This window comes from Populus trichocarpa, chromosome 18, assembly GCF_000002775.5.
Source record: "Populus trichocarpa isolate Nisqually-1 chromosome 18, P.trichocarpa_v4.1, whole genome shotgun sequence".
Taxonomy (NCBI): Eukaryota; Viridiplantae; Streptophyta; class Magnoliopsida; order Malpighiales; family Salicaceae; genus Populus; species Populus trichocarpa.
In genome coordinates this window covers 5,495,446-5,510,892 of record NC_037302.2, presented here as the reverse complement: position 1 = coordinate 5,510,892, position 15,447 = coordinate 5,495,446, and the positions used below count along the sequence as shown (strand labels likewise).

General features: G+C 37.1%; 1 protein-coding gene across 1 annotated transcript; it reads right to left on the bottom strand.

Moving 5' to 3' along the window:
* Positions 1 to 4,051: 4,051 nt before the first annotated feature.
* Positions 4,052 to 11,532, bottom strand: LOC7463740 (uncharacterized). Its single transcript, XM_002324720.4, has 6 exons — positions 11,127 to 11,532; positions 10,237 to 10,532; positions 9,812 to 9,901; positions 9,662 to 9,733; positions 9,340 to 9,456; positions 4,052 to 5,441 (listed from the first exon to the last, which is right to left on the bottom strand). Exons 1-6 carry the CDS (start codon positions 11,455 to 11,457, stop codon positions 4,281 to 4,283), a joined length of 2,067 nt encoding a protein of 688 aa, XP_002324756.2. The 5' UTR covers positions 11,458 to 11,532; the 3' UTR covers positions 4,052 to 4,280.
* Between the last annotated feature and the right edge of the window lie 3,915 nt (positions 11,533 to 15,447).

Sequence of the window (15,447 nt, the reverse complement as noted above, 5' to 3'; positions counted from 1 at the left end):
AGGATGAAATTAAAAAAATAATAATTTTATAAAAGGACTAAAGCCAATTCGTGTGAACCTTCAAAACCCGTGGCCCAATAAAAAAATGTCAATTGATGAAATTTAAAATAAAATAAAGATCCAAAACTAAATAAAAATATAATTAGTGGAAGGATTTAAAAATATCAAAAGAATGAGGATCAAATATGATATAAAAATCATATGAAACCAATGATTAGGGATGAAATTAAAAAAAAAATTCAATCAAAAGAAGATAAAAAAATAGTAATAAAAAGTAAGGACCAAATTGGATATGAAATATAAAAGGTAGGACACTTCCATATCTTGATCAACTACATTTCCTTTCCATTAATATTTTATATTTATGAAAGACTAATGATAACAAAAACAAAAAACAAAATAAAAAGACAAAAAAACTCCATGAAATGAAGCTTTAATTTTGTTGCTTTTTATGGCAATTAATAATTTAATTGTGCTTAGAAAATAAAAATGTCTAAGAGGCACCTCGATGCAAGTTGATGGTTTTTTTTTTTACATATACAGCTAATTAAATTGTTTAACTATTCATAATGGAAGTTAAAAGTTAAAAACATACCGGTATTAATCTCATAGAAAAAAAGGTGAGAAAAAAAAAAGAAACAAAGACCAACTATAAAAAAAATAGATATAAAAAAAGACAAAAACATACCAGTCTTAACCTTTAAAACTTGTGATCGTGTTTATGAGGTTGAGATTGACCGCATAGAAGACGAATCTAAAAAAACAACAAAGCAAAATTCTCAATAAAAAAAAAAAAAAACATTTAAGTGAACCCGAGTTAATCCACCAACCTCATGACCATATGCATAAGATTTGGATAATCCTCAAGAAAGGAAAGAGCTTTATGCGACAAATATTTATAGGCTTGATTTTGGCATCATTCTCTTGTTAATGAATTTTTCATTATATTATAAATAAAACAAAAAAGTATGGGGAAAATATTATTTCACGCACCTATTAGCACCGTAGATTACATAGTAATCCACAATGTTAGTTTTATATACCTTTTTTTTCTTAGTTATTGATTTTTTTTTTAATTTAGTTTTTATATAATGTGTATATAGGAATTTAGAGTAGATAACTTATTTTAATTTTTCTTTATATGATTATTGCAGTATTAAAAAATATCTCAACATCGGGTTGGTATCAGAAAAATATTCCAGCATTGTGGTATGATCTATTTTTAAAAAAAATAGTTAAATAAAAATTAACCAAACTAATTCATAATTAAAAATTTCATAATTTATTTTGTTTTATTTTTTATAAAATTATCATAATTTTTTTAAAATCTCAACATTAATTTTACGCATGATTTTTTATTTTTTCGTCATATATAACACGCAAGTCCCTCTATCCCTTTTGCTAGAATTGATACATGCAACGTCGTCTTTTTTTTTCTTTTCCTTGTATACAAGTTTTTGGTTGCTAACTTAACAAAAAGAGAGATTGTCCATGGGTCGCGAAATAAAACATGGCTGTTCTATTCAAGAAACAACGCGAGGAGAAAGAAAGAGGAGCGAAGAAAAACTGGAGCTACATATCAAAAGTATGGCATCTTCTGCTTCGCTTCAAGCCACCATTTTAGCCACAAATAAGACTGTCAAATCAGTTTCTCCAAGATTGTCTAACCACAAATAATCAAGCGCACAAAACGCATAGCCACCAACTCCAGGGAGCTTAATGTATAGACTTGAGTCAGCACCATACCCTTGCCGCTCCCCAATCTTTTCTCAAACATATGCTGCCAGTAGCCAGTGAATGTGAAACCTCGACCACCAATCTCACCAGCCCAAACCAAGCAGCAATGCCAGCATCCTCAACCCTCAATTCATGCCTGTTCTTCCATAGCTGCTTGACGGAATCAAGCTCCTTCCTAACGCCCATGAATACTGTTCCACACACCCAATTTGATGGATTGGTAAGATGGATGATATTGAAATTAAAGTCCAAATGAACAGTATATGTACTTTCAAAAGTAAAACTACCTATCTCAATTGTGCATAAAAAAGATTTGTCTACAGATTGGGAACAAAAAAGCTACTTAAAACTGTTCAAAGCAAATACTTTTAACAAGCATTTGCTGGAAAGAGTTGAATTTGGAAGAGACTTCCAACTTCTCCATTCCATTATGGTTTTCCTAATAATGAACTTTCTACTTTGAATCACACCAGCCTGCAGCAACTGCAACCTTTCACCAGCTCTTGAAAGATTCATTTCCAGAGCATCACCACCAACTAGTTTAATGGCAGTTCTTTACTAAGCGGGACATATTGATAAATCTCCACACTTGAAGCCTCAGAAGGACATAGAAGAACGCTACTGCTTTTTAGCTCCAACAAGCAGCTACCAGCTACTTGACTACGGACAACCTAACTTGATTTTTTCAAATCCATAAGACTAAACTGTCAAGGCGTGTCTTTCTAGAAATAACCTGTAAAGTTCTTAGGTAACATACCCTCAAAATGCATTCTTATAGCAGCAGGCAAAATAACTGATTTTGAAATGAGAAACCAGGTCAAGTTCTGCCTAGAATAACTGCGATATCCTAATTACTAGACTAGTCAAGAATCAGAGGTTAACAAAAATGGGAGAACACAGGTGCCAAGCTTGAACAATATTACTGAACAATGTAATCCTTTCACAGTGACCGCGACAAATTTGTAAGCTTTCTGAGGTAACTGACACATTCACATAATTACATTAGTCTAACATTTCCATGCATTATTACATTAGTCTGGAATAGCCAGCTTAATTTAGAATCCAGATCCAATACAAACATGCCAAAATCAATTTGAAGTCCCCGGTAGAAATCAGCTGGGTTATCCAATCCAAACATTAACCACTGAAATTAACTAGAAAATTATAAAATAGTTCAATTTTTTGTTGACAAACGCGGTTGAAGAATCAAGTTTGACATTAGCGAGGTCTTTCATACTAGAGATTACCCATATCTTGACTTTAAGCAAAAAGAAAAAAAAGGGGGGAAAACAGAGCATACAATTCCAAGAAAATTTAGCAAAACCCTAAATCCATAAAACATGCAGTGAATTGGCAAATACTCACTTGCTAAACTAAAGTTGCGTGATTGCCCTTGCCTTGCAATTGCAGTACAAACACATGATATTTAGACAAGATAGAACAGGGTTCGAACCTGGCGAGGCGAGTGTATAACAATTGCTTTGACAGAAGATCACATTTCTCAACGGTGGGCGGGACCTGGATGCATTGCTTATTCTGTTCTAGCAACTGCCTGTAATAAGAACCACCATGCTTTGCCACAAACAGTGAAGCTTGAGCAGCCTTGGATTGCAACTGAACTAGCTTCGATGCCATCACTTCCCCTAAATGTTACCACAGCCACTAAAAAAAACAAAACAAAAAATACATTGAGGGGATCAATCTCAGATCTTAATGTTGAAACGCACATGAGAATTCAGAGCCTAAACAAGAAAAAGATGAATCAAGTTAAGATCATACACCTCAAAATCTCGACTGCTCGTGACAAGAGAGATAGGGTAGGGTTTTTCGAGGTTTGATCCGGACTTTGTGATACTCTTTATTCTTGATCTGCCTCGAAACACTGTGCAGTGAATGAGCTAAGGTGACCACTATACTCTTGCCACATGTTATTTTCTCTTCCGTTTTTTTCATTTTCATTTTGGGATCGGACTGTCTAATTTTCTAGACCGAACCAAAGCACAGCTAGCTGTTCATGGTCGCTTGAATGCTCCCATACAAATTCAAATTAATCCATCAAACCCTCCAATGATTCTAATCTCACAGTTTTGGGTAAAACTTCCTAGTCTCTTCTTGCTCAAACTTTCTGCTATAGTTTCTCCCTGCAACTTAAATTCTCTTCTTGCTTGCTGGCGAGTTTGGGCAAACTTTTTACCTTCTACTCACTTATAGATAGCTCACGGGATTTTAAACACCAAAGCAATTGTTTGGCGCCATTGTTCATAAAAATGCGCGCGCGTACACTACGGAAATATAAGCATGGAATCTCATAGCATAACAAACAAGACAAACGTTGCTTCGAACTTTTACGGAAATAACTACCGGTAAGTTTCAGTCAGCTTTGCTCGCATAACTGGAGTCAGCAATCCATGACACATGCTAAGTACACAGCGAGAGAATAAAGAAAAACACATCATCTTAATGCACTACAAAAACCTGTCTACACCTAAAGCACTATCACATGAACCCCATTTGACACCCAATATGGGATCCTCCAACATAACTCAACTTTGAGGTGATGCTTTAGCAACTCCACTCTGTTGGGCGGTCTGTGATGCTGGTGCTGATTCATATGTCCCACGACCATTGTTAGTTGCGTTGCTGTCAGCAGAATATGCAGCAGGCTGAGAGTAACCACTACCATAAGAGGTGCCGCTGTAGGGGGGAGGCCCCTGTCCATAACCTGGTTGGCCAGCTGGTGGGACACCATAGGGAGGAGCATACCCTGGCTGAGCACCTGCGGCACCATAACTCGATGGTGGAGCACTCTGGGAACCTGAATCTGGTTGCGCATAGCCAGATGGAAGTGGCTGGGAGTGTGGATATCCTGGCTGTCCAGTAGGCTGGCCATAGCTTCCAGGGGTGGTGGGTGACTGTTGGCTCTGCCCATAAACAGGTGGATTGGCTGGAGGTTTCTGTGATTGAGGTGCTCCATAGCTCCCATATTGTGCAGCTGGTTGACTCCCATAGCCAGATTGGGAAGATGGGGGCAACCCATAACCAGGCTGAGCAGCTCCCTGAGGTGGATAACTTGCTGGGTTTGGGCTAGGCTGCTGGCCAGTAGAATAACCTTGCTGCCCCATTGCAGATGGCTGAGATGACCCTTGAGCTGAATCTCCTTGAGCTCCATATGAAGGAGCATGTCCTTCTTGAGCTGGGTTGGCCACATTGCTGTAGCTAGGAGCAGAAGTATAACCTTGCTGTTGATCGTAAGGTGGTGGCTGACCATACCCAGGCTGCTGATACCCACCATAGCCATCTTGGCTATAACCCTGCCCTTGTTGGTTATAGCCAGAAGCTGGTGCCTGACTGTAATTATAACCAGTGCCATCTGCTGGAGCTGCAGCACCACCAGAAGTTTGCTGCTGGGATGTAGGTGGCTGACTATAGTAATCATAACCCTGATTTTGCTGATTTGCCGAGACAGATGACTGGTCCCAGTTAGGGGGGTATCCACCAGATGGTTGTTGTGGAGGATAGCCTGGATAAGCTGGCTGAGACGTATTATACTGTGCTGATGCACCAGGGTATGCTCCAGCCTGCATGTAGCCATAACCAGCTTGTTGCATTGGTGGACCAGACGATGGACCCCAACTTGTAGGTGGTCGTGCTTGATATCCTTGCTGAGGATAACCTCCACCCATGTTTGGATTCCTCATTCGATTCTGCAGAAAATTGATGCTTCATATAACCAATGTGAACTTTAAAAAATGCATTGCAAACCACAGGACGCATGAGCAGATATAAACATAAAACAGCTAAAATGAGAAAATATAAAGTCTGCATAAAACAACATAACTAAACAAATAGGTCCAATTAAGGGATTAATTGATCTCATATTTTACCAGGAAGAGGTATGAATGCCTACATACCGTACGTGGTTGGAGGAATTATTGAGTACTCCAGCAGAAGCCCAACCTCACCCTACTTGAAGTGAATGGGTACAAAAGAAGCCACAAATACTATACAAGCTATACCACAAAAAGAGGAGAGATGCGTACTAATTGACATGCATCCTTGAAGGACCTTATCTATGGGGACATGGGTCTCATTAATGATGCATCCATTGATTTAAAAGAGCCTAATAAGCTTTCAGCAATGTAACACTACCATCTTCCCAGGAGCCATTGCATAGAAAATGCAAGGATGCCATGGTACCTTTATAAAATTAGTAAATACATATAACCTAAAAGAAAATGCTTAATAGAAAGCAGTCTAATTAGCTTCACCACAAGCACTTAACTACAAAAACAGTATTTCACAAATATGTGAACTGAATGTACATGAATCCTTCCAGAAGAATACAGGAAAAGAAAGCAAAATGGAGACTACACTTTTGCATGCAATGGCAAAGAGCAATAGAATGCATAAATGTGATCTCAACCTGTATAATTCTTTAACAACCTGTTACCCTTGAATCAGGGTCACCAAAAGAAACTTGGAATCCACATTGGAAAAGCAAGAATATAATGTTAGGCAACTTACTAAAGAACTGGAGTGTAGCTGTTAGGGAATTTACCAATAGCATTATTGATAACAGAAAAAAATTCACTAAAACAATTTTCCAACTCCGATAAAGAAAAAATGACAAATTAAACATGTTATTTCTTCGAACTTCAATTTTTCAAAAGAGAAGTCCAAAACTACCAAAGGTAACAATAGTAATTGCCATGATAACCACAAAGTCAAACACTAGACAAGATATTGGAGGAAAATCTTTAAGATAGTGTTTGGTTACTGTGTTAAGACAAGAGACAAAAAAGATGAAGACTATGGGGGAAAGGAGAGATGAGACTAAGACAAATTGTGTTTGATAATGGTATAAAAGATTGAGTAACGCGGTCTCTATATCTTGTTTGGTTATGGTGGAAACAAAATTAAAAAAACAATTATTATACCTTTAATATGTATTAAGATCAAATTCACATATTTTAAAAAATAACTACACTATTATTTTTACTTTAGTTTACATTGAGTATTAAAATTAATAATATTATAATAACCCTAGTTATAAAACTCGAACTGGCGTAGCAAGTAGATCCAAGGCCTAAGCTTATCCGGGTTTAAGAGAAAATAAAGTATTGACCCGACCTGATTCAGTCAAAAACTCAGATTGACCAACAACCTGGGTCAACTCAGATTAACCATCCCGACCAGTGACCCAAGCATTGCCCCAGGTCAACCCTCGAGTCAGGTTCTAAAACTATGACTAACTATTTTTATTTTTACATTGACTTGGGTTGACCCTCCCAACCCGTGATTTAGACCTTATCTCAAGTCAACCCCCAAGTCAGGTTTTAAAATTGTAATAACCATTTTTTACTCTTACGTTGACCCGGGTCACGGGAACCCAACTCGTGACCCGGGTCACGGGAACCCAACTCGTGACACGGGTCAACCCCTAAGTCGAGTTTTAAAACTACGATAATAATCATTTTTATCCTTACATGTCTTAGTTTGACAATTTTGAAATTGATAATTTTTGCAATGATGTTTTAGAAATAAAAAATAAAAAATATTATCTCTCCATACATGTCCCCTTTGTACCTCCTATTTTGGAACTACAAAAATTCACTCCAAAATCATCCAATGACAGATTTTTTGTCTCTTCGACCAAACATTTTTTTGTCTTCATTGTCTCTGTCTTTTTTATCCTAGAACAGTAACCAAACGCTAGCTAACAAATGAAATTGTCCCGAAGGCTAAGATCTAATAATAAGTAATCCAAGCTAAAAGAGCATTCCCATCACAAGCAAGCTTACAACTCCTCTCCATTAATATCATTTACTAAATATTAGAAAATGGGATTTAGAACCATACCAAGGCATTCCGAGCGGAACACCAACATAAAGGAATCCATGTTGGTGTCGCCAAAACTCCAACAACACTAATCCTACAATAGTTCTCAATAACAATATCAGTAATATGACACAATCAATAAGCACATATGGTGGTAGAACTATATCCATAAACCATTCACTTAGGGATCCAACCAAGAATGACCAAATATTTTGCTCAACTAATTATTGGCTAAGGATGCCTTTACAATGCTTACCAACCTAACCAAGAATGACCAAATATTTTGCTCAACTAATCATTGGCTAAGGATGCCTTTACAATGCTTACCAACCTAGGCAGAAGTATGAGACATTGTATCACTGAAGATCCAATGGTTCAACATAGCACTAAGAACTTGATGACAACCATAATCACTCTCAATTACAGCTTGACACTTCAAACTTTCAAAATAAACTTATGTCAGAGTCTTAAACCATATATCCACCATCCACCTCAAGAGATATAGCAAGATGACACTAACTGCATATATATAAGAGCCTGACACAATTGCAACCAGAAAACAGCAACGGTTTATAGTCTTCCTATCAAGTTGATCTAAGAGAAATCCAGATGTATATTGAACAGTACAAATTAAATGGCATCCAATTCCTAATTGAACCATAAAACAGCAAAATATTAATAAACAAACCAAGAGTATCCACCACAACAGTTAGCACTGAACAGTCACCACTACGCTTCAAGAGCTTGGCTTGGCAAAGGAAAAAAAAAGAAAAAAGAAAAACTCTCCACCAGCTAAGCACGCTCTTGCCAAATGGGTAAACAAGCAAAAGCAGTCTGCAAGTCTAAATCTTAACAACCCAACAAGTGAATAATAAAAAACTGACATGCTTATGTCCCAGAAGCAGGTCTTATAACTTTTCAGTATTACAATAGAATAAGAAAAACAAACATATCTATGAAAATTGATTGACTTTGAAGCATGAATGGAAAAGTTATATCAGCTTCTTCCCATGAAATTCATGAAGGAAAAGGAAAGGCAAAAAATGTTCTTGATTATAGAAAGGCGCCCAAAGTTCCTTGAACGACACAAGAATAAATGTTCAAGATATGGTCCAAGTTCATTATGAAAAAATTAAGCAAAAAGAGAACAGCCTAACTAAATAATACAAGACTTAAAACAGATATTAGAAACACAATTGAGAAAGTGCAAGTGCTAAAAAAGCAAAAACTATTTGACTTGAGAAGGAAAAAAAATGCAAAAGCCAGGATATTTTATGAACTTGAAGATTATCAGAAAATGTCTAGAATATTTCTAGGATGATTTATAATATTATAAGAAAAGAGAAGCCAAAATAATTTTATGTGAGATATTTTACCAGACCAACAATAAGAATCCCCTTCTGACCTGCACTGGAGCATACAATATACGAAGACTAATCTGAAAAATATACCTAACCCTAAAGTAGCACAATAAAAGAGAGGACTGAAATGGATGCTAGAATTACTTATCATATGAACAGAAATCTGCATGCTAATTTTTATATCATGATTAAGAAACTATATTGTCAAAAATAATAACATAACTAAAAAAAATTTAGTCACATAAGCACAGCCAGATCACTAACCCTAAACAAAAAGGCAATAAAAAAAACATCATGGACATGCATATTGAACTGTTTCCCAGAAGTTCAATGTTCCAATACAACAAAAGGTAGGAGTTCCTAAAAGCCAACCCCACAAACTAACATCAACAACCATACATACCTCACTGGTGACTTCATTAACCAACTGTTTTGCAGCCTCAACTTGTTCACTTGTCCCCTCTATGTGAACTGTCCTTTCTGTAGATGTATCACCTGGGGGCAGATGCAAAGGTATAACCTGAAGAAGTTCAAAAATATTGACCTAAGTAAATGATAACTGAACATTATATACTCAACCAGATTAATAGACAGCATGAACAATAACCAATTTACCATGCACCAACTACCAAACTTCAAGAGAAATACATCTCTCATGAGAAATAATGATGCAATAAAAAGAAGATACGAGAAAAATTGGTGAGGATGTAATTCAGAAAACAAACCTGAATACGGGCTCCAGACCTAGCTTGCATGTTCTTAATAGAATCACCACCTTTGCCAATGACCAGACCAACCTGTATTCAACATGCATCACAAATTACCCTGAAAGAAACCACCCAAAATAGTAACAAAACACAACTACTTCCACACACCTTGTTATTGGGAATCTTCATTGAAAAATGTTCAGAACCACCTTGTCCTGCATACCTTCGGGAAATTGTACCAGAACCCCCTGCATCAGCCTGTACAGAGAAACATTCACCAGTAAGTACCAAAAACAAAATTTTAGTTATAACCAAACTAGAAAAACAAAATTATAGTTGTGGGAAGAAAAAACCCTAGAAGAAATAATCCTATAAAGCAATAAATCAACATTAAAGTACACCATGAGAAATCATCAATGACAAAAAACATACAATACTTGCAGCTAGAAATGCATGGCATCAATTGATTATCACTAATTAAAATCTCAAACTATTGAAATAAACTATCCCATGTGGCTGAAAAGCACAAATGAGTATACAAGTAAAGCAGCATGTACATATCACACAGTTAGAATTCAAAGTCAGTGTCCTACCTCTGCAAGGACATCATTAATCAACTGTTCTGCCTTGGCAATTTGTTCAGGTGTACCCATAAGCTCAACAATCCTATATGGGGAGTTGGGATCAGCATCCATGTCTCGAGTGACCTGAATTTTTGCTCCAGACTGAAGCTGAAGATATTTGATAGTCTCTCCACCTTTTCCAATGATAACACCAACCCTGCCTTGTGGAACATCAATTTTTTTACTCAAACCAGAACCACCCGGGTATGAGCCATATGAAGCCGGAATTGACGAAGGGGCTGAGTTTGATATGGTAGACTTCATATCTGTAGTCAATCAAAGAAGTTAGTTTGAAATTCCAAATCAAACCTGAATATGATCTTGAAGCTGGCAAAAAAAATCAATAAATCTAAAAATTTTGTAAGAAAAAAAACCTCAAAATCAAGTTGGCAACCAACATTGAAAAAAAAAATTACTGATACAAACCATAAACATCATAAAAAAATATGTATAAGAAATATAATAGAGAGAGTATCAGAAACTGGAAAAACAAAAAGGACCCTGGCTACAGTATACTAACATAAACAACCATTAGCCACACCTACAGCAACAACCATTAGCTATATTTTTTTAGTTTTTTACATAATAAATGAAAAAAGGTTACAGAACGGGTACAATTCATGGGCATGGAACCTACAAAACATCAGAAACCCTAGCTACAATACTTGCAAAAAACAGCCAACAGAAACAGCATTGCACAAGTGTCAAAGTGACAGCAGAATTTCATAAAATAAATACGCTAATAACATTTAAACACCCACACAAAGATTCAAAGTTCAAACAATGTAATAAAATGAGAGCGCATGTATCCACAAATATATATACAAATATATACATAGAGAGAGAGAGAGAGATTGAACCTGGAGGAGCAGAGCTAAATCCCTTATTACTCTCAACAGAGTCAAACCCACTCGCACCGTTTTCAGCCCTAGGTCGCTTAATATCAGCACCGGCACCACTCATTATACGAGCGGCGATCTCCTGAGCTTTCTGTTTGGCCATCTGGATCTCGTCAACAGGGGGCGGCACGCTGTTGTAAGATGGTGGTGGAGCGGGATCGGAAATCGGAGATGAGAATCCTGTTTGCCTCCGAGTTGAGGGAGGCGGTGCTGATTGGTCATCGAATTTGCGTTTATTGGACGATGGTGGTGTGGTGTCTGTGGCTGTCGAGTATGTAGATTCGTCTGCCATTGTTGAAAGAAACCCTAGGGGATTGAGAGAGAGCGAAGTTGGGCGATGTAAGAGGAAGGAGTGGGGATTTTAATTCTATAAGGGGAGGTGGTAGGGCACGTGATCTTTAACCTAAAAAACAGGCTTCGAAGCGAGCCCACTAGCGTATGGTTGAAAGTGAACCTAATTATCAAAGAGCTGTGAAGCCAGCCCACCAGTGCTGTAAGCTTTCATTCTCGGCCTTTGATCATATGCTGCTACCTTCAGTTTAACCAGTAAGGACTACAATCTCCGCGCCTGCAAATGCCAGAGCCTAGAAGCCTCTTCACGCCTTTGAAAATCCTTGATCATGTCCTCCCAACACAATACATGGTTGCTCTCCTGGATGAAGGAGTCAAAACCAAACCATTGAACTTTCCACGATCATTCTGGCGAGATGCTCAAAATTGGTCTACTTTCAACTTCTCGTTACAAGGGGAGGCTGTCTTCCCACTCAGGGTCTTTCATCATTGACTCGCAGAATTTGTTGGTTTACATGAAACTCTGCTCATCAGGTGATGCTTGAGAAAGACTCCCTGATAAGTGTCAAATTTTGTATTAACGCAGAGCTTCACCTTGGGAAAGCACGCCCAGGATCTGCCCACCAAGTATCTTTCCAACTAGGCAGCATCCTGAGTGGACAATTCTTTAACAATTTTTCAAGCAACAGTTTAATGCGTGAAATAAATAGTTGGAAGCAACAAGACCAAAGAAGCTACTGCTCTAAGACTCAAAAGTCCAGGGAGGAAAACACCCAAAAAGAGTAGCTTTACACGAGCTCTTTATTCAGTCCACGGGTCATCAAGACAATACAGCTTTTTGAGAATTACACATGCAAGCAAGACAACGGGTAGTTTAGCACATCTGGTAACAAAAAAGGTTTTAGAGGGTCTGCAGCCACAGTAAGAGCTCCGGAGAATATAGGGCATGGATCTATAACCAAAGAGTGTATTAACAGCCTCTCCCTTCACACAGCACTCGGGAAACAGTTTTATGCCAGCAGGGAACCAAACTTAACTCATTTGGTCCACCAATGGAGGAAGTCCTTGGGTCTATGGATCTTCTTCTGCAGTTGGAGTAATCCGTAAAGTAGGGCCTCGGCAGTGGGTGGGCATCCTGGAACATAGATGTATGTCTACAGGGACAACCTGTCGCAACCACGAAAAACAGAGTATGAATAGTGGTAATATCCACCACCGTTTGCACAGCTGCCCATTGAGATGACCCACCTAGGCTCTGGCATTTGATCATACACCCTGTGAACAACTTTCAAAAGCAGTAGAAACTTACTCCCCTTTCATCATACATGTATGTCTGAACTGACAGAAAGGAATCTAATCTGAACGCTTTGCCTGTGCCAATTGTATTTTGAAGCAAGTTCCAACTTTAAAAATCAAGGTATATGACATTAGAAGAGAAAATTCAACCAACTCTTGTTTAAATTGACATGGAGGGGATCCAAACATCTTTCCTAGTTACAAAATGTATTTTCAAAAACATCTTCTCTAATTACAAAATATATTTTGAAAATTAACGAGTTCAAATTATTCAATGCTTTTAAATTTCTAGTATGGATTCGTTTTTCTCTCTCAAAACCTTATATTTTCACATCTAAATCTTACTCTCTAGACTTTCAAGGTGAAAGCAAGAAAAAAAAAAACAAAAATGTTCTTTTCTCTTTTGTTGCACATCGTCGGGTTATAACAAAAATAATAGCCAAAATAGTCTGATCGTTTTCTTAAATTGGTCTAACCATTTCTCAAAATGACTAGACTATTTCTACTTCTATTAAAATATACATATTCAGTCATAAATTTTTCTTTTTTTGAACTCTTTTTCCTCCATTTATTCTATTCATTTTCTTATTTCATTTTATTACACCTACAATTTCTATTATATTATTCTTAATTTTATCCCGGGTTTTACAATCCATGCCAAGTAGGGTCCCCCTATATTTATCAAAAGCGTTCATGATAGCATTAAAATCTCTCAAAATAAGTCACAATCTAGACTGAAATGCAATAGCATTACATTATAAATAATCTCATAAGGCCTAGCACCTCATAGATGTATTAAGGTCATAAATAAAAGTGACAACAAAAAAGTACTCATCAACCAAATTAGACACCCCATGGGTTATCCATCAAAGAGAAGAATGCATTAAAGAGACACTATACCATCGGGTCCTAACCAACAAGAATATGACAATTAACTATATCCGAGATATTAGATAGAAACTGTTACGATGAAGGATTAATAGTTGTTTTAACCCTCCTTCATCTTATTAGAAGCAATCTTAGTCTCAAGAAGACCAACAAAACTGAGTTTATACTTATTAATCCAAACATTTATTGCTTTATGATTTTGCGGGCCATTTAAACTCCAAATATTTCCATAACCTAACATATATAATAGGGAGTAAAGAGACAATAAGAAGCAAAATCAACAGTCCTTAGACCCTTTCATCTTATTCTTCTTACCAGCAATTTTAGATGGTGGGTTTGATTGTTCTAGCTAAAGCTTATCTTTAACTCTTGTGTTCACATCCAAAGTCGTAGCAGTACTTAGGGTATCCGTAGTCTCATCACTACTTGACAAGTTTAGAGTTTTGCTAGTTGTTTGAAGAAAAGAACCTTGGTTCTTTTCAAGATGTGATCTGAGTCTTGATCTAACCCAGCATTATCATCTAAAGCATCCTCTCTAGTAGTTTAGGCAAAAGGTTTAGCAATAATGAGCTAGTCGATCGGTTTTTAGAGAATTTTAATCGGTCAACCGGTTTTTTAGACAGTATCTCTCAAGGCTTTTGTCTTGTCCAATCGGTGGTCCAGTTCCTGGTAAGTTTGAACTGGTTAATAAGTTTTTTGTAGAATTGTATGTCTGAGATGTTGATTTTATTGTAGCAGCACATTTGAAGGGGATGTAAACCCATTAGCAATATTAAGTAAGGAGCTACAAGCATGCAAAGCATCACCCCCATTTTAGATCTTACATATGTCATTAACAAAAAGATTTGGGGCCTCAACCGAGGCCTTGCAAGAGTGCCTAAATACTTTACAAGTGTCAGAAGCTCATGATTTCCATTTATACTTAACCATAACTATGATAGGGTCCAAAGATAACTTCAGCTGGAAACTGTGAACCATTGGCAATGAGGCATCTGATTTAACACAGAAATAGGCATAGCCAAGTCGGGTGCCATTAAATGTTTGTTCATCACAAGCCAGAGGTCTTCCAACCATGGTAGCGGCCATTCCTATACTCATTTCATTCCAAAAGGAAAAAGGTAACATTTAAAAGCGGACTTATGCTAACACTTTAAAGATTTTATTCTTGTCAAGAACAAAGTGAGGGTGCATAATTGAAGGATAATGGTCTTTCCCTCAAACATCCAGGACCCTTTTTCCATAACCGAGTGAGCATTATCCTTAGTCTTGAAAAAAAAAAAAAAAAAAAAACCTTGTTGTGTTATCATGACATTCTTAAGGCCATAATTCTTCCACACGTAGAAGGAAATAGAGTTGGTCGTATGGTAGGGCATCCTATAACCAAGGAAGAACCCCACTAATCACCGGTTCTATTTTGATGTACTCTCATCAATGACATTATCCTAGATTTGCAAAATAGTTTCAGTCTTTTGTCATGGAAAAGAGGCTATCTTAGCTCCGGGTTCTTGAGTTTAAAACTTTCACTCTATCAACCTATGAGGTGTTGGGTAGAGTTGGTGGTGTTTAATGTCGTAGTGGCAATAAGTTTTTTTTTGTGGTTTTGATTTAGAGTTAGGTTTGGTGTTATAGGAAGGTTGAGTGATGTTTAAGGTGTTTGTGTTATTTGGGTTGGTGGTGTTAAAGGTTTTCTTGGTGTCTATGGTGTTTGTGTTATTTGGGTTGGTGGTGTTCAAATTTGATCTCCATCATTCATAACAAAGAGGAAACTTAGGCAAACCCCCTGAGAAATTTAAAGCATATCCAACAG

Coding starts and splice junctions, on each gene's coding strand:
- LOC7463740 (XM_002324720.4), bottom strand. CDS start 11,457: ATGGCAGACGAATCTACATACTCGACAGCCACAGACACCACACCACCA. Junction 9,902..10,236: donor TTAATGATGTCCTTGCAGAG/GTAGGACACTGA, acceptor TTCTCTGTACAG/GCTGATGCAGGGGGTTCTGG. Junction 5,442..9,339: donor TTAATGAAGTCACCAGTGAG/GTATGTATGGTT, acceptor AATTTTCTGCAG/AATCGAATGAGGAATCCAAA.